At 49.0% G+C, this 21,058-nt stretch overlaps 1 protein-coding gene across 8 annotated transcripts in view; it reads left to right on the top strand.

Moving 5' to 3' along the window:
* AGAP1 (ArfGAP with GTPase domain, ankyrin repeat and PH domain 1) overlaps window positions 1-21,058 on the top strand; it is a 624,335-nt gene that overhangs the window by 229,514 nt on the left and 373,763 nt on the right. For all 8 annotated transcript variants that reach the window (XM_039469755.2, XM_039469754.2, XM_039469753.2 and 5 more), the window contains exons 4-6: window positions 10,276-10,361; window positions 13,575-13,716; window positions 19,176-19,310. In XM_039469755.2, the coding sequence (XP_039325689.2) occupies window positions 10,276-10,361; window positions 13,575-13,716; window positions 19,176-19,310 (363 nt within the window). The remainder of the gene's footprint in view (window positions 1-10,275; window positions 10,362-13,574; window positions 13,717-19,175; window positions 19,311-21,058) is intronic.

Below are 21,058 nucleotides of genomic sequence, written 5' to 3'. Positions count from 1 at the left end.
CAATAGGTTTTATGCATTAAGCTTCCCAAGTTGTGTTTTCCTCAAAGCTCCCGGAGTCAAGATGTAAGAAGTTACACTTTAACTATTGGGCAAGAAACTGTTTCTTCAAACACTAGTTTTTCAGCTTCTTTTTGAGCAGCAGTATCATTTTTTCAAAAATATTTTTTAACTTCTACTAGTTCCAGTCTACACATTTCTGACTGACTGTTATTGAAGACAGCAATGAAGTTATTTTTGTGAACACAAAATAGGGCCTTAGGGTCTCCAAGTTTCAGTTTTACATCCGGTTTTTCATCCAATTAAGTTGTGTTATGTTTACTTTGTATCAGTAACACCTGAGCTGCTGAGGTAAGTCGCCTCCTTTTTTTTGTAGGGGTTGGAGAGGCGGAGCCTGGCTCTGCTGTCCAGGCTGGAGTGCAGTGCTGTGATCTCGGCTCACTGCAGCCTCTGCCTCCAGTGTTCAAGCCATCCTCAGCTTTTGTGCGGAAGGGGCCCAGGAGGACTTCTCCCCACCCTTTCTTTAACACACCAACCTACTTGTCATTTCAAGCGCTCTTCAATTAAATCCATCCAAAGTCTTTAAGTATGGGTTTTAAAAAAATTCCCAGTTGGTTCAGTAAAAGCAAGTGCTCTCATTCCTCAGAAGTTGTCAGACAGAAGCCTTCTAAGTCATGGTAAACATTAAATCCACCCTAACATACTGTGAAGAGTCAGCTAGTTAACTGTCCTTACTGTTTACGTGATATGTCACTCATGAGAAGGTGAGATGCCTCCTGTAGCTGTGTGCTTGTCTGCATAATTTTCAGGTGCCAACTAATGCAGGGCAAGGGTGTCGAAAGGCCAGCGTGAAGCTGCAGCCTTGCAGCCTAGGCCACGGCAGGTGGGTTCTGCTTTGCACAGGACTTTACCCGCCACGGCCTCGGTTCCATGTTCTTGGTCTCTCTTTTATTCGGTAGCACACTTGTGAGTGCCGGTTCATTGTTACTGTGATACAGTTTAAAAACCAGATATATATATATGTATTTTAAAATATCTAAAGCAGCCATTTTTTTCTTCTTTTTAATTTTGGAGACAGGGTCTCACTCCATTGCCCAGGCTGGAGCTCGGACTGTCACTGGGACTATAGGCCAAATTAATTAATTTTAATTTTTATTTTTTGATATGGAGTCTCGCTCTGTCGACCAGGCTGGAGTGCGGTGGAGCAATCTTGGCTTACTGCAACCTCTGCCTCCCAGTTTCAAGTGATTCTGCTGACTCAGCCTCTCGAGTAGCTGGGACTATAGGCACACGTCGCCATGCCCAGCTAATTTATTGTATTTTAGTAGATAAAGGGTTTCACCATGTTGCCCAGGCTGATCTCGAGGCAGTCTGCCCACCTCGGCCTCCCAAAGTATTAGGATTACAGGCATGAGCCACTCTGCCTGGCCTAAATTTAAAATGTTTTTATAGAGGCAGGGTCTCATTATGCTGCCAGGGCTGGTTTTAAATTCCTGAGTTCAAGTGGTTCTCTTACCGTAGCCTCCTGAAGTCCTGTGATTACAGGTGTGAGCCACCATGCCCAGACATGTAGCCAGTTTTGAACTCCCTGGAAAAGTTCTCCTTGGAACACACTTCGAAACCCTGCTGCTCTGAGGCCTTGCCGCTAGTGAGAAACCCCACCAGGGCCAGCGTGTCCCCTTTTCCCCCATACCTCAGTTTTCTCATCTTGAAAGTTGCTAATCTGTGTCACGCTTTCTGGTGTATTGCCTGCACTTTTGATCTGCGGATTCAGGTCTTTCTGCGTCTCGGGAACATTCCTTTGTCTTTTATCTTAGAATAGTCTTTGAGTTCTTTTGTTGGGGATGTGTTGTCAGAGATACCATTTATCCTTTTGTTTAGGCCCGTTTGTCAATGAACTTCTCTCTTAAATACTTTAGCTTTGTCTTTTTAATCTCATTGACTGTCTGTTTGAAGCCATTTCTCTGTGTCAGGAACTCCGCTTCCACTCTTGTCTCTTCTGCTTCTTACTTTTTTCTAATTTTGTTCGTCAGTTCCCCAGATGCTGTTTTGATCCTCAGATCTGGGCATTTCCATTTTATCTCATGTTGTTTCAAATTTTCCTCTTCGAGTCTCATCTCATGGAATGCCTGTTCTTTGTGAAGTCACATTGGAGTGAGAAGCGGTTGTTAGGGGCTTCCTTCTGCTTTTGAGTTTTGCTGTCTTCATTGTTGCTTTGTTTCTCTTCTGTTCCCTTCCAGCCTTCCTCTTCCCAAGCTGCTCCCACCTTCCCTGCTTGGGAGCCTTTTCGTAATGTCCTCAGCCCTGCTCTTCAGCTTCCTCGGCTTGGACGTCTCCTCCCAGACATGGTCTTTGCTGAGACTGACGCTGACCACTGGGAAGGCTTCTCCCGTATTCTTAGTCAAGATCTAGGCTGTTGGGATGCCTCGACTGCCCTACTTCCTATGGTGGGAGAAGATGAGGGAGAGGAGATGCTCTCATCCTGAGTGCCCTGGGCCAAATGGACAGGACCATTCTACCCACATGCACATTTGCTGGACCTCAGTCACCTCCCCCAGCCAGCTGCAGGGACATCTGTCGAGTCTCATTGCCTGTGCGTGGCCCCGAGACTAGATGCACTTATCCTGGAGATCCCGGGATTTGCTGAGCGTCCGTGCCCTGCCATCCCTCTGTAGTCGGAGGGAGCTGCCTCCCGTGAAAGGAGACTGCCCTTCGTCAGGTTCCAGGCCTCTGCTCTTCCTGGGAATTCACCACACGTCCTGTTCCAGGTTTCCTCCACCCGTCCTGGGGGTGGGAGGAATATGTCTTGTTCTCTGTGAGGTCCCGCACTGTGTGGGTCACTCCTCCCGCTCACCAGGCAACTCGGGTGTCGTCTTCACCTCCGGAGAGCTTTTGCCAGGCTGTTCACTTTTAAGGCTTTGTAATTTCCGTTCCTTAGTCAGGAGACCGCAGAAGATGAGGCCACGGTCGCCCTTCTGTTTCTTCCCTGCACACTTTGGGGTGAAGTGATCCGGGTGTCGTTGGCTCAGGTGGCAGGAGAGCTGAAGGCCTCCGCCCAGCTCACATCTTCCTTTTCGTTCCTTAGAGCCTGCGTGGTTGAGGTTTATTGTGTAAAGCTGTGCCCCTTTTCCTGTTGGATGGTGAAGTTCCTTCTGGTTTTCCTGTTTCCCCCTTTTTCAAATAGGAAAGCAGTAAAGAAAATTCAGTTAGAGTGAAGTTCTGATCTGCCATCCTAACCTAAAATCGGACTTTTTCCTTTTTCTGTGTTCCTTTTCTGCCTTACATAGATCTGGGTTAAATGAAATCATGAGAGATTGTGGCCTGCCCATGGAAAGCATGTGTTAAGCACTCACTTGACTGCGGGTCAGAACCCAGAAGTGTTCCACTCACAGAAATAGCAGCTCCCACGTGGGGTCCTCACTCACTACTCGTACATTTGTATAGTAGTTACTTTTTATTTTACAATGTAAGTTTTTTAAAAAGTTGGGAGAGGAGGTGATATCTGATTTGGCTAAATTTTGTAAACTAAGATGTTACCAATAAAACCTTTTTCCCAGTGTAAAAATAATATGTGGTCCAAAATTCCTCTTAACTGTCACAATACAAAACTTTTCCAACACCCCAACATTAGTAAGTGACTGACTTCAGTATTTTTATCAAAGTTAAACAAGCCAAATTAAGTTTTTTGACAAATTTTTGATGGATTCGTGATTAAAATTTTGAATATTCTCCTAGGGAGAAACGAGGGCTGATTATCCTTTTCAAGGTATCCATCTTATCCCACTTGTTAAAAATAGGAAACAATACAGTTTGCAGATTTCCTCTCAATTTCATCATGGTACTCAGGAACAAAGAATAATATTGTAGATGAATTTTGAAAATGTTTTCATGGAAGAGAATCCCAGACGCATGGCCCGAGGAGACCCAGGAGCACCCTGCCAGCTGTGCTCTGCCTGCATTCTCTCTTCCAGTCTGAACCCCACAGCGCTGGGGGGTTGGCAAAGCATGGCCAGCTTGCACCTGCTGGAAGAACCCGTGCGGCTCCACTGCGTCTTTGACCAGAAACTGCCATGAGGTCTCTTCCTCCTCTAATGGAGAAGGGAAGCAGTGGGCTCTACAGATGCAGCTTTGAAGTCAAGAATCATTTTCATCCTTTGCTCAGACATGAAAAGAAAAATGATAAAAATTCAAAAATAATAATTACAAAAAGATAAAAATCAGCAGTAAAAAATGAAAGTTACAGACAGATGTCTGTTTTTTTAGTTTCCTAAGCACAGTGGTGATGATCAGAGCTAAAGGCAGAGTGCACCCTTCCCAAGCGTGAGCGGAGTGAGGAAATGATCATTCCGCTTCTCTGCGTGTTTGCTGTTGGCCCAACGAGTGCTTCAGAACCCAGGAAACACGGAGGCTGCTGGTGTTACTTCTGTAGGGCTTGTCTTAGCAGAAGTTTACATGGAGAACTGTTAATGATATGTTGTTGGCTTTCAGTTCAATTAGCCAAAATGCTAGAAACGCCGCACATCTGTTGCAAAAAAAGAGCCGCTTTTATTGGAATGGGAAGATTCTGTTTTCTCTTCTTTTTTTCTTAAAGCAGAAATGACCGCATAGATGGTCCACCTCTCCGAGGTCTCGCGTGCAGGCTGCAAGGACTGTCGTAGCTCCGCCTTGCACGAGTGCAGAAACTTGAAGGAACCCGTTTGTCTTACTTCCTCCAGCACCCCAAATTTACAACTGGTTCTCACAGTGTGAGACCAGGATTCAGAATAGTAATCATGAAAGGCTGTGAGGGCTTATAAAAAGGTATTTAAAAAACAGAAGGGTGCAGCCGTATCCTTTTCCACCTGGTGTGCTCTTCGTTCACGGTGATCATTCACTTTAGCGTCCTGGTGGGAATACTCAGCTCCACCTCCCATACGATTTTCGGTGTGCCGTGTGGGCTTCGGGGAGAAGTGAAGACCTTGATGTGCTTAAGAATGCAAGCTCCAGGGCAAACCGCGGCACCCAGCACAGTTTCCGCGTTTTCTGGGAACCCCGAACACTTGCCTTGGGGTGAACCAGAAACCTCATATATCACAGTCGAAGTTGAGCTCAGATAAGAGGACGGTCCCGCTGTATGCCCGGTAGCTGAGACGGGGTGGGAGCACCATGGCTGCTGTCAACTCAGTGCAGAAAGCCAAGCCCAGGAAAGATGCTGTTCTCACCTCCCTCTGCTCTAGGCTGTGTGTTCTGCGTGCTGCTGCCTACCTCCGGGGACGCCCTCCTGTCCTGGGGAAGCACAGATTCCAGTGAGACTGGGACTGTTTTCCCTTGTCACTGAGATGCTGTCACAGCTGCCCAGCGACCTGGTTCCACCGTAGGGCCGGGCAGCTGCAGTCCGTCTGTCTAGTTCTTCAGCCTGGGGTGCCGGCCATTGAGAGGCGCTCCAGGTCCAGCGTGAGCGCTCGTCCCTGCCCGAGGAGCCCGCCGAGCACCTGCTCACAGGTGTGCCTGGGCCAGATACGTGTCTGACAGGGATGTCAGGTTTGGGGAGACCGAAAACCCTTTTTGAGAATGAAGTTATCCTGATCTCATTGAACGTCATGTAATCATAATGGGCAGCAGAGAAGGTTGCACGTAGCTCACAGCAGATCTGTCACGTGGGCCGCGGGCCTAGCTGCACACCAGGTGCCGGGGGGACACAGGTGGGCAAAACAGGCCTGCAGGAAAATATGTGGAAATGGGGACAAAATAGGCATTTAGAAACCTACATTCAACTTGAAACTGGATGTAGAGTTGGGCGGTGTCCTCTAACATTTTGGTGGAAAAAAAGATCTCCCTTTGGGAGGCTGAGGCAGGAGGACCCCTTGAGCACAGGAGTTGGAGACCAGCCTGGGCAACATCTCATTTAGCCAGGTGTGGCGGCACGGGTCCGTGGTCCCAGCTGCGCAGGAGGCTGAGGTGGGAGGATCTCTCTCTAGGCAGCCGAGGCTGCAGTGAGCCTCGTCAGTACCACGGCATTCAGCCTAGGCAACAGAGTGAGATTTTGTCTCAAAAAAAAAAACAAAACAAAAACTCAATTTCCTCACCCGTGAAATGGGGGTAAACAGAGACTTCCTTGATGAGTTGAGTGAAAAGCACTTAGAACCCTGCTTGGGACGGAGAGGAGCTCAGTCAGCAGGGACCCTCATCACCCGCCCTCCCACCTCAGCCCCAAGTGTTCTTAGTCTCGCCCTGCTCTCCTTCCCCAGCCCTTCACTTGCACTGAAATCCTCTTCGCTGCTTTGCTGGGTTTCTGCACAACAGCAGAAGTTCAGTGACTGGGGTGAGATCTGATGAAATAACGGGTTGAATTTACAATGACGTGAGTGGTGGTGCCTGCTGAATACCAGCTTGTTGCCAGCTGTACTGCTCCCCTAAGGCTTTCCTTCTGTGTTTAAAGTGGTTAAAGTGTAGAAAATGAATTTTAAAGTGTGATCTACCTGCCGGCCCAGGCTTCTCAAGGCCCAGAGGTCCCGTTGAGCTGAGCCTGCTCCCACCAGGAGTGCCCTGCAGGACCTTTTGAAAATGTCCCTGGCAAATACACTCTTGTTTCCTTACAACCTGGCTGCATGAGCACCTGACTGAATTTTATCTGATTATTCGCCATTGAGTTCATGGCAGATACTTAGGAGTATTTTAATTTTTGCTTTCTGATTTAAGTATAATACCAGAAAAGTCTTGCGAACCAATATCTCGTGTTTGAAATTGTAGAATGCTGAAAAGAAATGTTCATTACACTCTGTATCTGGGTGGGGAATGTAAACCGACTTTAGGATTCTAAGGGACCTTGCTGATGAGAGAAGGAATCACATCTCCATTTAGAGGCAATGAAAGTGGGGCCTGGAGTCCTTTGCTTGAGGTCACAAAGCCAGAGAGTTTAGGAGAGCAGAGTGAGAAGCCTCAGTGCTCTCCTAGGGAACCTTTCGTGACTTGAATATTGTGGTTCGACCACCCAGAAGCTTCCCTTGTGAACGTGCCTCTGCAGAAACACGTTAGAGGAAGCAAAGGAGAGGATGGAGGTGAAATCCGCCCTGCACGTGCTCGGTGACGTGCACCGGGAAGGGTTACCAGCCGAGGCATCATGGTCTTTCCGTGAGAGCTGGGCAGTGATGCTACCCAGGTTCCTCCTCCCAGACAGGTAGGTGGCAGCCTAGGGACACTGGCGTTGCAGGACCCCAGGGACAGGCTTCACTCCTCCCTTCTTGCTCTGGAGGTGACACAGTCCAGCGATTGAGGAATGCGTCCTGGGGCTGGCATGCCCTGGCAAGACAGTGAAGCCTTCTCGAAGTGGAACCCCAAGATTCATCAAGCAGGGAGGACTTCCACGTGCCCTTGTATCTGGGGCAGCCATCGGAGGAGCCAGGCCCTGAAGGGGACTCAGCATCAGAGGGCACAGAGTGGCACATGTGGGGCTCAGGACACAGGGTGAGGATGGTGTCGTAGCGAGGTCCTTCTGCGTGTGATAATGTCAGGGGAAGGAGGGACGTAGGTGGAGGTGGGCGCTGGTAGGCGGGAAACGTGTGCAGAAACCTAGCAAAGAAGCTCAGACGATGTCGGTGAATGTGAGGGAGTAGGGAAGAAGAGAAGAGGGAGATAAACAACACTTAGGGGTGAGGTGGGAGGGGCGGGGGTGATGAGGGTCCCTGCTCTCTGAGCTCCTCTCTGTCCCAAGCAGGGTTCTAAGTGCTTTTCATGCATTAACTCATTAAGGAAGACTGTTAACCCCCATTTCACAGGTGAGGAAATTGAGGCTCTGAGCAGTTGAGTTACTTGCCGGAGGTCACCCAGCTAGTGAGGGCTTGGCAGGGATTTGAACCTGGCGGGCTGATGCCTGGGCTCATGCACAGAACAGGGTATGAAGAAGGATATTTTTCTCCAAATAGTGATAGATTTCCTCTTCAAATATTTGTTTTCCCCTTCCCTCCCGTTTTCTTTTTTGTCACCCAGACTAGAGTGCAGTGGCATGATCTCAGCTCACTGTAACCTCTGCCTCCAAGGTTCAAGCAATTCTCCTGTCTTGGTCTCCCAGGTAGCTGGGATTACAGGCACCCAGAACCACTCCCAGTTAATTTTTTAATATTTTTAGTAGAGATGGGTTTTACCATGTTGATCAGGCTGGTCTCGAACTCCTGGCCTAAGGTCATCTACCGCCTCAGCCTCCCAAAGTGCTGGGATTACAGGTGTTAGCCACTGCGCCCAGCCTCAAATGTTATTTTTCTTAAAAAGATCCAATTCAATTCATGTCACCAAGCTATAGCAGGTTTCCAGCATCTCTTTTTAAAAAGCATTTTTTAAAGGGAAATAATACACCGTCACTGCTGCAGATTGTTCTCTGGTAAGCAGGCTTAGTCACTGTTAAATAGGACTTTTATAAAAGCAGGTTAAAATAACCTTGGCAGAAATTCGAGTAAGACTGTGCTGGCTACTGTTTAGGGTTCTTTGTGTCAACTTACTACTCCTTGCCTGCTAGAACAACATCCCCTTTGCGTGTGGGGACACCGAGGTGGGGCGAGGCCACACAGCTGTGTGTGGCAGAGCCAGGATTCAGGCAGAGCTAGGCCGGTATCGGGGTCTGGGGGCAACCATCTGCAGCGGCATCACACATGTGGGGGCATCCACCTTGTGTCAGGTGTTTCCCAGCGTGTTTCACGATCACAGTAGCTCTGCTAGAAAAGCAGTTTCTTTTTACCTATGAGGACTCTCGATTCAGGGACTGTAAGTCCTCTGGACCCTCCCTGTCTGGACCGAGCGTCCTGACTGGCCTGGCTGTGTCCCCTGCTGATGGACCTCAGCCTGACCATTTCACAATGGACCCTATCCTCTTGTTTCAGTGATGAGGGGACAGCAGAATGAGAGTTTATCTGCTTCATTTTAACATCCAGAGGTTGTCTTCATTGTTTTGTTACCGAGTGAGCTGAACAGCAGATTTGTTTGCTTTAGTAAATGCGGCTGCCCGCGAAGGTGTGGAGTGTGAGCACGTGAGTGTGGCAGGAGCTCCGGGAACGGGCCAGCGCCGCGGGCAGCCCTCTGTGGCCTCCGAGGGTAGCGGCCCCTCTTCCAGGCTGGGATGGGGGCTCTGATTTTTTGCTTCGTGGGCACTGATTGGTTCAGACCCAGGATTCGAGGATGGAAGGTTCCCTTGGCAGGGGAGGGAGTCAGATGTGGCTCTGGGCAGCAGAGGAGCTGCAGGCAGCATCTGGGCTCCAGCAGCATTGTCCTCTGAGTCCAGCTATTTGGAGTTTAGACAGGGTTTCTAGAAGGCATCTGCACAGAGGAGCGGAAGACGGGAGCTAGGAAGCGATGGCGTGCCTTCCCGTCTCCAAAACAAGAGTTCCAGATGCCCTCCAGGGTTTCCTAGCGTGGACTCAGAGCCCAGGATCTGGAGGGGGGCGTCTGTTGGAGAAGGCAGAGGAGCCAGGGTGGAATCCGTCCCGCCGCCCAGCAGGAGCAGGAGCAGGGCTGGCCTGGCTGGCCAGGCTGGGCACTGCAGCCATCTTGTACCACCCCCTCTTGAGAGTGTCAGGGGCCGGGACGTCCAGGGCGGCACCGGGCCCCTCATGCCCGCACACCCTCTCGTTGTCGCCTCTGTTCCAGCAGGGTCCCGGTGGTCGGTGGTCTCTCTCTAACCCCGTGTGGTCTCTAACGCCTCCTCGTCAGCCGCTGCTCTGCTGTCTCCACCTGTGCGGAGATCCCATCCAGTAGTTTCTGTCTAACCCTTGTGTAGTAGTGAAGCGTCCCTCCCTTGATTGTGACCTGTGACCCTGGAAACACCATTCTCATGATGTTCTATGTCTCCCTTTCAAGAACTGGGTTTCTCTTGAGGAGAATACAGGTTCTCGGCCCTGTAATTTACCAAGAGGTTGCAGATCAGGCACCTGTTAAGCATGAAAAATTTGTTTCACTTTTGTGAACCCAATAAGAGAATGACAATTGCGATGTTCTCTGTTGCCCAGTGAGTGAGAATTCCTGAATTTACATCGAAAGCCCACATGAAAAGTCCACACTTCTCGGCCACCAGTGTCTGGCATCGCGAAGGAGGCCGTGCTTTCTAACTGGAAACGCACACAGGTTCTTAAAGATGAACATTTAAATCTGAGCTCAGCTCTGTTAAAATTCAGTGGTTGCTGGAGACACCCTAAATACTCAGTTGTCTCCAGAGCGACAGCCTAGGGTGTATTTTTCCACAAGCGAAGCCCACGTCTGTTTGCCCCTGCACACTCTGTTGTTCTTGAGTAACAAGATCTTTTGTGTATGTGGCAGGTGGCAGGTTCAAGAAAGAGATTGTTGTTGACGGACAGAGCTATCTGCTGCTGATTAGAGACGAAGGGGGCCCCCCGGAGGCGCAGGTGAGTATACACGCACGCCCCAAGCCTGCTTTTGTCTCTTTCGTTTTCTGAGGTTGGATTCAACACCTGCTTTCCAAAAAAGTGGAAACCCATAAAAATATTTTCTATCACTGCGTTTTTTTCCTCATCTCTCAGAAGCTAATGCTGCTGCTTTTTTTTTTTTTTTTTTTTTTTGTTGTTGTTGTTGTTGTTGTTGTTGTTGTTGTTGTTGTTGTTGTTGTTTCAGGCTAAATCCTGCAGAGAAGTTGGGTCTATTTGGTGGCTTTTCACTCTCTGTGTTTTTAAAAAGGCAGGAAGCGCACACTCTGCCCCCGTTGGGGAACCTGGTTGAAATGACATCTGGGAATTTGTGTAGTTCAGTCTGTTGGTTTTTAGTCTTTTCCTTTGAGTGGTTTGATCTCTAGAGCAAGGAGATTTAGAGAGTTAGCTGGGCGGAATTTGGAGTCCGGTCTTCGTTCTGTCTCTGGTAACTGCAGGCGGTGGCCCCTGCATGCCCCCTTGGCCTTACCCCGAGCGAGGTGGTCTCCAGTGAAAACTGGTATGGAGCATATTAGGATTTCTTGGAAAGTTCCTGGAAAGATGGGCATTCTAGAAATAACAAAACCTGAGTGCGGACGATCTCTTTCTTTGGATTATTTAACCCACTTTCTTGTTTTATTTGCAGCATAATTTATTAGTTAAGCACTTGAAAGGAGCCAAGAGCTAGTAGTGGCCAGTGACTGTTCATGCAAATTGAATGTCAAAGGTTTTCTCGGCACTATTTCTTGGGCTTTTTGTGAACGTGCAGCATAGGATTGTAAGATGTGAAAGTGAAAGATACCTAATACGGGACTTCCGGGTCTAGTACTCCACACACTGGAGGGCCGTGTGGTTATACAGAAGATATCACAGATTTGCCGTGATTCTTGACTCTGAAATACCAGTGACTGTAGGTGTCCCAATATTCAAAAGAAGAATGCTGCCAATTAAACAGTGAAACATCAGCAATATTTAGGTGCCTTCTGATTTCGAAGCTGTTAAAGTGTGAAGAATTCTGTTTCTTAGCATCGATGGTACCATATACTTGATCGTAAGAAGGAAAGACCTTGAAGACATGTTAAAAGTGAAAACTGGCCGGGCGCGGTGGCTCACGCCTGTAATCCCAGCACTTTGGGAGGCTGAGGTGGGTGGATCACAAGGTCGAGAGATCGAGACCATCCTGGTCAACATGGTGAAACCCCGTCTCTACTAAAAATACAAAAAATTAGCTGGGCATGGTGGCACGTGCCTGTAATCCCAGCTGCTCAGGAGGCTGAGGCAGGAGAATTGCCTGAGCCAAGGAGGCAGAGGTTGCGGTGAGCCAAGATTGCGCCATCGCACTCCAGCCTGGGTAACAAGAGCGAAACTCTGTCTCAAAAAAAAAACTGAAAACTTAGTTACAAAGCAGGTTGAGCTCATGTTCAGTGACCATCTGTTAGTTTATACTAAGGCAGGGTAAATTAGAGATCGGACCGATACAGTCCTAGGTTTGTGAAGCTGATGGAAGTCAGCCCTTTCTTAGTCCGCTGAGTGTATAGGACGGTGTTTTGCTACACCATGGACCTCTTGGATGCATCGTCCCTCCTGTGTCGCTGAAGGGAGGGAGAGGTAGGAATCACCTGGGTTTATTTTCTGTCTTCCCCAGCACATAAATGTTTTGAGTGACTGGAAGCAGCTTTTTCCTCTACAGTTACAGAGCAAATTAGCAATACATGAAGCACACAATTGAATATGAAGCACAAAAGCTACGAAAATTACATACATGTAGAAAAATCTACAGAAAAGGCCGAACACAGTGGCTCACGCCTGTAATCCCAGCACTTTGGGAGGCTGAGGTGGGAGGATCACCTGAGGTCAGGAGTTCAAGACCAGCCTAGCCAACAAGGTGAAACCCCATTTCTACTAAAAATACAAAAATTAGCTGAGCTTGGTGGTGTGTGCCTGTAGTCCCAGCTCCATGGGAAGCTGAGGCAGGAGAATCGCTTGAACCCAGGAGTTGGTTACAGTGAGCTTAGATCTCACCACTGCACTCCAGCCTGGGCGGCAGAACGAGACTTTGTCTCAAAAAAACAAATTAAAAACCCTAAAACAGAGTTTCAGTTTTCTGATGGTGACCACGTTAGAATAGGAGGTTATGTATTGGGTGCCCCCTACACAAGGAGCTGGGGAAACCAGATGCACCCTTGGAAGACTAGAGCCACCGTTCACGCTTCCTCTGGGTGGAGGTTCAGGTGGGCTTCAGCTCCCGTCTTGCGAACTGAGGTCTGTTCCGGGCCAGCCAGCACTCTTCATGGGTGCAGGGGTAGTCTGCCCCTCCCACTTTCTAGGAAGAGACAGGAAGAGGGTTCCTCAAGGCAGAGAAGAGGAAAAGGAGAAGCCTCTGCCAGCCTTGGCCCTGGCACGCTGTGTGGGCGCTGGGGAGGATCTTTCCAGGTCTCTCCCAGCTTTCTTTGTTTTCAAGTTCTCATTCTATTTTGTACTTACCAGTAGAACTTTGGGTTAAGTTTTATCATGTAAATGTTTTACTTATAACTGAATGCACTTTTCACTTGTCCCTAAAAATAGGTAGTCATTTCCTTGCAGCGATGCTGCGGGAGGTCAGCCGAGGCTGAGTCTGTGTTCCATCTTGACCCTTCGCAGCGGAGGCCGGCCCTGCGGAGGCGTGGGAAGGACCTTGGGGCGGGTGGGGGGTTCTGAGCAGGCTGTGGGATCCCGGAAGAAGACCCGCCTCTCGACCTGAGGGGTCCAGCAGGGCTTCCTGGAGGGTCTAAGGAGGAGGTGAAGAGGACAGTGGAACGCCTCGGGGTTTGAGAGGCTCTGGAGGGAGGTGGGGCAGGCCTTCTGTCTGCACTCAGGACGGCGGGTGGGCAGGCCCGGAGCTTGAGGGTGGCAGGGAGACTGTGTGGCTGTGTCCTCTGAAGACAGAGCAGCTTGGTGGGAACAGGATGGAGGGCCCATTTCTGAGGAAAACACCAGGCACGGTGTGCTCAGGAGGAGGACTTTGGTACTGTGACCCTGTGTCACCACGACAGTCAAGAGTCAAGCACCCAGCGGGCGACCAGGGGGATTCCCGCAGCCCCCTGCTGCCTGCCACCCCGGGCTCTCCGAGCCGCCCGGAGTCCCATCCGGACATCTCCATTCTTAACGAAGCCTTGTCACTCAGCCCCTGCTCTCCTCCCCATGTTCTCTCCCTAGTTTGCCATGTGGGTGGACGCTGTGATATTTGTCTTCAGCTTGGAGGATGAAATAAGTTTCCAGACTGTTTACCACTACTACAGTCGAATGGCCAACTATCGGAACACAAGCGAGATTCCTCTGGTTCTGGTGGGAACCCAGGGTGAGTGATGTTTGTATGCAGATGTTTTTTAAAGGATTCTAATGGTTTCAGTATGGAGAAGTTTAGACATGCTTTAAAGAATGAATAATTGCCTACTGAACGCTCACGTTTTTGTGAAAAACTAATGAAACTGAAATTAACTATCACATTTCCTGATTTGCTTCTATGGTGAAACCACTCATTTAACCTGAAAAACAACATACACACATATCCCAGGTGATTTAGGAAAAATAAAATCTATTTTCCAGAAAAAAGAAAAAACTATATATATAGTTTTCTGTTATATATGTATTTTTTGTATATGTTTTGTATATTTTTATGTAGTCAAATACATGTTTTCTGTTATATTTTAATTCTTTGTTCTATAAAATGATTCATAAATAATCTATTAAAGCTTATCTTTCAGTGCACCTTGAAATAATACTGATTGCCAGCATACAGCAGTTGTTTTATTAAGTTCTGTTTGTCACTGTCTTATGACCTGTATCTTACTTTTAATTTAGCAGGCCGCTGGGAGAGGGGCATACTGGGCACATCCCCTTGTTTTCTGCCAGGTCACTTCAGACTTAATAGACCACGTCTCACATGGACTGAGGCACAATGTCCTCACTCCTGATCACAGACCCGTGGTTGTGCTGGGGTCTGCCACCAGGGTCTAAGATGTCACATAGGATGTTTTTAGAAGTCAGAAGGAGGTTAACTTTAAAACTACTTTGGAAGAAATATGGGTAACTTAAAATTATGCTATGAGGAAAAATTGTATATCCCTTCATTTTTGTTGCGGCTGTTGATAGCCTGTTTTGCGAATTCCTGTAGAATTAGCCTATCTGATGTGCCCGTCCCTGCACTGGTGGGAGGCGTTTCCTTTAGGATGTCAGCTGTAGGTACTGCACTAGGTATGCTGGAAGTAGGGGGTCGCTAGGCCGGTGATTGGCTGCTTTATCAGGAATCTACAAAAGCTCAAATCACGTCGGGGGCACGTGTGCCGAGAGAAATAAATAGTGGTGCCATAAACTCAACACATTTTCCGGCCAAACATGGAGGCTCACCCTGTAATCCCAGCACTTTGGGGCCCAGGCGGGTGGATCATTTGAAGTCAGGTTGGAGACCAGCCTGGCCAACATGGTGAAACCCATCTCTACTAAAATACAAAAATTAGCCAGGCATGGTGGTGCACGCCTGTAATCCCAGCTACTCAAAAGGCTGAGGCAGGAGAATCGCATGAACTTAGGAGGCAGAGATTGCAGTAAACTGAGATCATGCTGCACTCCAGCCTGGGTGACAAGAACAAGCCTCTGTCTCAAAAAAAAAAAAAAAGCCGGTGTGCTGGCGGGTTTGTGCCTGTAATCCCAGGTTCTCTGGAGGCTGAGGCAGGAGAATCTTTTGAACCTGGGAGGCGGAGGTTGCAGTGACCCAAGATCAGGCCACTGCACTCCAGCCTGGGAGACAGAGGGAGACTCCATCTCAAAAAAATAAATAAATAAATAACTAAAAGCATTTTCTCAGCGTGCTAGTGGCAGGTGTTAGAGTTGGGCTTCCTGGAGAGCACCTCCTCACCTTTTTTTTTTTTTAAGCATAAGCAGAGTGTGGAGTGGCCACTGGTTGCTCTCCTTCCTGAAATTCAGAGCAGGAGGTAAGTTTATTCTAACACGGAACGGAGGAGGGATTCTTTATGCCGAACGCGCCCTCTAGTGTTCACCGGGAGACAAGGCTGCACCACCGAAAGTTCTTGGTTCTCATGGGAATGCAGCAGAATTGCCGTATTTGAGGTGGTCTCTCGAAAATTCCTAATCGTTCCCCAAAACCTAAAATGCAATAAAAAAAAAAAAAAAAAAATTCCTAATCGTGGTTTAAAGTGGGTGCTCACCCAAAGTAGATTCTGCTGAAAGGTGCCTTGAAGTTGAATAGAGAAGTTCCAAATAAGCTCCCCTTCCCGCAGGCCTGACTGTGGCATTTCTGAGAAAAGTTTTTCAGGGCTGTGTGTGTAGGCACTGCTCACAGGCAGCTGAAGCTCAGGAGGTTTGATTTTAGGACTCAGGAGGGGCTTTTGCTTAGACTCACTGTGAAAAGTGGCAGCAAAGTTCACAGTCTGGAAAGATCCTCCACGATCATTCTGTTCTCTGAGTTCAAATGGTGTTCTGTCAGTAGGTGGGGAGTGTCTGAGATCCTGGGAGCCGGGACCACACACTTCTGGGTGTGACTGGCCGCAGGCTGGGTGACCTTGACCCGTGGGACTCTGGTGGCGTTAAACACGGATTCCGGGAAGACACTCAGTGCATCCGTGGGTTTGTGATAGGTGTCTAATGTTGGCTGCCTTTGTTCCTCATATTTCAATGTGTGACCGGTGTTCCAGAGGCCCTGCCTTGGTCTGCGCACCTCGTCCAGAGGCCCTGCTCTGTCCCCACCCTGGAGGCAGCGCATTTCTCTGAGTCTCCTGCCTGAGCTGAGTGACACATTGAGCTTCCTACTGGGCTGGCTACTTAAGACTACCGAGAAGCCCTCCTGAAGTTAAAAAGTCCTTGAGTAAAAGTACCCCCTTTTATTCCATGAATTCCACATTCATTGATCGGATGTGGAAAGATGGGCTTGAAGGCCACAAGGGAGTGTCTGTATGCATGAAGGTGGCCTCCAGGGAGAGCAGGTCAGCCGGCCCCTCGACCTCCCTGCATGCAGGACTCTTCACGTGTCGGCTCCAAGCCACACCCCAGGTGACCCAGAACAGACATTTCCAATCAGGGCCGCACTCCTCACCTGCGAGATGCTCTTGATCTTTACTTAGACTTCAAGGAGCACCCCAGAAGCCCGATGGCAGGAAGCTGGCATGCTGGCATGTGCGTGGGCTCCTTGCTCTCCGTGAAGCCTGCTTTTGCAGGGACTTGGCTTCCTGGGATGCCAGAGACAAAAGAGGGACCAGGTTGTCGAAGAGAGGGCCTGACATTTCTCTTCCTGCCGGTTTAGGGTAGACAGCTTTAGAGGTCAGAGCATGTGGGATGGGAAAGAACCAAAGAGGAATTGGGTTCATTGCCAAGGCTGCCTGGCCTGGGTGAGGCCTCCGCCCGCTGACGGGAGGAGCAGCGACGCCAGCAGGAGCACTCTCGGGGCGGTAGTCAAGGACATAATCGGACAAGGTGGGACCGAAGGAGGTCATCACTTAATGTTCGTTAAACAGGTTCTGTTTTAAAAATGTGCAAATTAAATTGATTTGAGGAGAGGCAGGATCTGTAAAAAGCTACAGAGTTAAAAGTGGAATGAAAAACGAGAGAAGTATAAAACCGAAATGCAGACTGTGAGTGCAGAAGCCGGCAGAGATGTCCATGGTGCACCTGTGAAGCCAAAATTTGACAGAAACAGAGTGACCGTGCCACTGAGGATGGAGGCCGCGGGTCAGGGTCACGTGGAAGCTGGGTGGCTCCTCTGTGGCCTGTGTTTTCAAAATTGTCCTAGAGCATTGAAACATCATGGTTTTCCTTTTTTTTAACAATTAAAAATAATATTTATACTTTAAAAAAGTACTTTTAAAAAAAAATGTTGTGAAATGCAAGTCAAATTTACTAATTATCCAGAGAAGAAGGCAGGACGAGGTGCCCTTTTGACTGTATCCCTGGAACGGGGTGCAGCCTGTGGAGGCTGGACTGGTCACTGTCAGCAGAGAACCTAACTGCAGAGTTCACTTGCCTTCTGGTGACAAAGAAATGTCAGCCCAAACCTATGTCATAGGGCTAAGAAAATAACATATGAGAAGAGAAAAAAACGAACCAAATTCCTCAAGGTGCCTCTCTTTAAATCTACTTCAAAAACTGGAGTTGCCATGTGCCCTTCCTCCTCAAAAATAAACAAAATGTTAAAGGTAGTCGCTCTGTTGTATAACTTTACTGCTATTTCTTTGGTAGAGAAATCCTGTTGGTAGATTTTTGTTTAAAGAGTTGTTTATTGTTTTCTTTGGCACAAGAGCCTTCAAGCCCTATGAAAAAGATTCAGGTTAGAAAACTGTTTCTGAAGGCCGGGGACGGTGGTTCATGCTTTTAATCCCAGCACTTTGGGAGGCCCCGGAGGGTGTATCATTTGAGGCCAGGAGTTCAAGACCAGCCTGACCAACATGGTAAAATACAAAAATTAGCTGGGCATGGTGGGCATCTGTAATCCCAGCTACTTGGGAGGCTGAGGCAGGAGAATTAATTGAACCCATGAGGTGGAGGTTGCAGTGAGTCAGATTGCGCCACTGCACTCCAGCCTGGGCAACAGAGCAAGACTCTGTCCCCAAAACAAAAGCAAAACAAAACAGAAAAAACAAGAAAAACATCTGAAAAGTCCTCTTTTCCCTAAGCCTCATGACTGTTCACGTTCCAGCTCCTCATTTCTCTGTTCCATGTGCCACTGTAACTCAAAAGTAATGGAATGAATGGGGCCGGGCTGGGGGTGGGGAGTCCTGGCAGCTGACCTAAAGAAAAAAAAAAGGAGGGCTCTGTTTCTTCTTTAGGAAACGGGTGCCGGTGGCATCTCTGTGCAGCTGCTGGAACGCCCCCTGTGCACACATGACTTGGATTGGGGGAGTACAGGTCACCTGTGACCCTGAGGAGGGCCATGAAGACGTCTGGGCCCTTGCTGCACTGCTGTGTCCTCTGCTACGGGGTCCCCTCTCTCCGTACACCTCCCTCCCACCCCTCTGGGCCTCATCCCTGCATCCCCCTCATGTACCCTGCCGCCCTCCACCTCAGGCACTCTGCCCCAGGTAGTGACTGCTGCACCCCACCTGCTGTAGATGAGGGTTCCCTGACCACTTGCTCCAAAACCTGGGGTCACCCAAGCCTCCTAACCTCTTCCCTGCGTCACTTAGCAGTGTGGCCATCTCACATTCAGAACCATTCATCACACGCCTCTTCATTTTCTGCCTGCCTCTCCGACAAACTAGAATGTCTGTTTGACAAGAGTGCAGATTTTGTCTGTTTCATTCACTGGGGTATCCCTGTGCACAGAACAGGACCAGACCCCGAATGGGAGCCCAGTGAGCATTGATTAAATGGGTCAGTTTAAAAAGTGGACAAGTGACCACACCTGGAAAAATAATGCCAGTGCAGGAAATATGCTTAGCCACCTGCGTGGTGTGCAGAAGTGGACCTATGCATAGTGACTTTGTGTGGGATTTTTTTCTTCTTTCTAAAGCATGTGTCCTCTAGATCTATATTTAAGTCTTGTTCCTTCTTTCTGAACGTTTTAAAATTTCAGTTTCAAAAGCTCTCCTGTAAAATTTCTACTCGGGAAATTTAAGTTGTAATAAATAACTTTCTCCCCTGTTTGAGTCTGTTATTTGGGAGGCAAACTGCCCTGCAGACTTCAAATTCATAGAACAATCACATTTGCTGAGTCAGGACCGGTTTCTGCGACGTGGGGAGCGTATGTTGTGGGAAGTCATTGCAGCTGTCATTGTCACCATGCCGTGACTTCTTGCTCTTCCGTTCCAGATGCCATAAGTTCCACTAACCCGAGAGTCATCGATGATGCCAGGGCGAGGAAGCTCTCCAATGACTTGAAGCGGTGCACGTACTACGAGACGTGTGCTACGTACGGGCTGAACGTGGAGAGGGTCTTCCAGGACGGTAAATGTGCACTGCTGGGAACACCGTATAGGAGGCGCTTGGAGAAATTAGTCCCTGCCGTTGTGCATGTGGGTGGCGGGAGGATGTCACTGATGGGTGGGCAGTCGTTTTGAGAGCACTGCATTCCAGAGGTGATCCTCAGGTATGTTTCATAGAAAATGCTGCGTTCAGAAGAGACAACACATGGCTTGAGAACAGCCTGGCACAGGGTCTGCATGTCACCTAGGTGGCCTTTTTTTGTACAGAAGATAACATTTCTTGCGCTCTGTAAAACTTGTCTGTGAGCCATTTCTTCCTTGTAGTTGCCCATTCTTAATCCAATCCCGTCCTTTAAAACACTTTAAATGTTTGGTAGGAGGCTTTGAGGAGAGAATAAACTGAGAGAGAGTGTCAAGTTTAGACCCCTGCACCGCCACCAAAAATAGAAGATGGCATGATGGCACTCACAGCAGAGAGTGAGGACCAGCCTTTGGGAATTGTTTTTAGGTTATTTTATTCATTATTGATCACCTGCCTTCAGGAACAGCCATAAATCAGAGAAAATTCTGGCAGAGTGTGAGTTTCTGTAAGGGGTGACATAGATGTGGGTGATTGTAGTGCCAGACGCCGGCTCTGAGAGCAGAATCTGGGGAGGTGCGTGCAGCGGGCGGAGAGGTAGTGTCACCCTGGGATAGGAAGCGCCGGGGTCAGCTAGGACTGAGATTTCTAAATCCAGTTTTTTCTCAGTGGAAGCTTGGGAGAAGCGTGGTTGCGGCAGAGGGTCCCATTGCTGGTGGGAATCACTTGTAGGGGCCTCTCCCCGTCTGGTTTAAATCCATGGGGGCAGAGCACCTGTCCCCTCTCTGGTGCCACAGGCATTGTCGGGACCAGAGCAGGGCACCTGCGCCCGGGCTGTCCGGAGGGTGCCGAGCCGCTCAGAGGTGATGGAGGACGCGCCCTGCTTCGACCCTGAAGACAAGCTGTGAAAGCGCTGACTGCAGGGCTGTCCCTGGGACTTCCTCCAAATGGGCAACCTGTGGTTTCCTTTTAAATGTTTCAGTTAGTCTTCAGACGAAATTGTAGGGATTCTGTACGCTCACTGTTCAACTTTCTTTCAAAGATGACATCAGCTCTCACACTTTGCGTTTTCTTTCCTGAAACAGTTGGTTCCTTCCTAAGCCTGCTGTCCCTTCCCACGCGTCTCTGCCTCTCAGATACTTACCTGTTTTTCAGCACATCGGTCCTAGTCGGTCCTTCACAGCTTACGTTTCTTCTTGCCTTTTCCAGCCAGTGCCAAAGGAGCACAGGGTTCCCCTGACAAGCAGCGCAAAGTCGCTGGGGTCCCACAGCCCAGCCCCTTCTTGCCCCCACTCACATTTATCCCTGGCCTCCTCGCACCACTTCCGTCAGGAGAGCATCCTGTGGGGAGCAAACCTCATCGCAAGCCGTGCGGGTGAACATGAGTGAGACATTAGTGAGACTTGGAGGAACCGTGCAGGGAGCCCCTCGGAGCTCTTGTGAGAGGTGCACCCTAGCAGAGTAAGGTCAGTGTCGGCCGCTGCACAGCCGAGGCCCCCGTGAATGTGGAAGTAAAGCGTTGTAGACGAAGGGTCCCTGGACTAGGGCCCCCGGGCCCATGCGTAAGGCCAGCTGCCTGTTTTCATAAACAGACTTTTCTTCCTCTTCTTTTTTTTTTTTTTTTTTTTTTTTTTTGAGACAAAGTCTCGCTCTGTTGCCCAGCCTGTAGTGCAATGGCATGATCGCAGCTC

Source organism: Saimiri boliviensis, chromosome 5 (assembly GCF_048565385.1).
Source record: "Saimiri boliviensis isolate mSaiBol1 chromosome 5, mSaiBol1.pri, whole genome shotgun sequence".
In the NCBI taxonomy this organism is placed as follows: domain Eukaryota; kingdom Metazoa; phylum Chordata; class Mammalia; order Primates; family Cebidae; genus Saimiri; species Saimiri boliviensis.
Note: the sequence above shows the minus strand (reverse complement) of the source record. Positions and strands in the feature narration are given on the sequence as shown.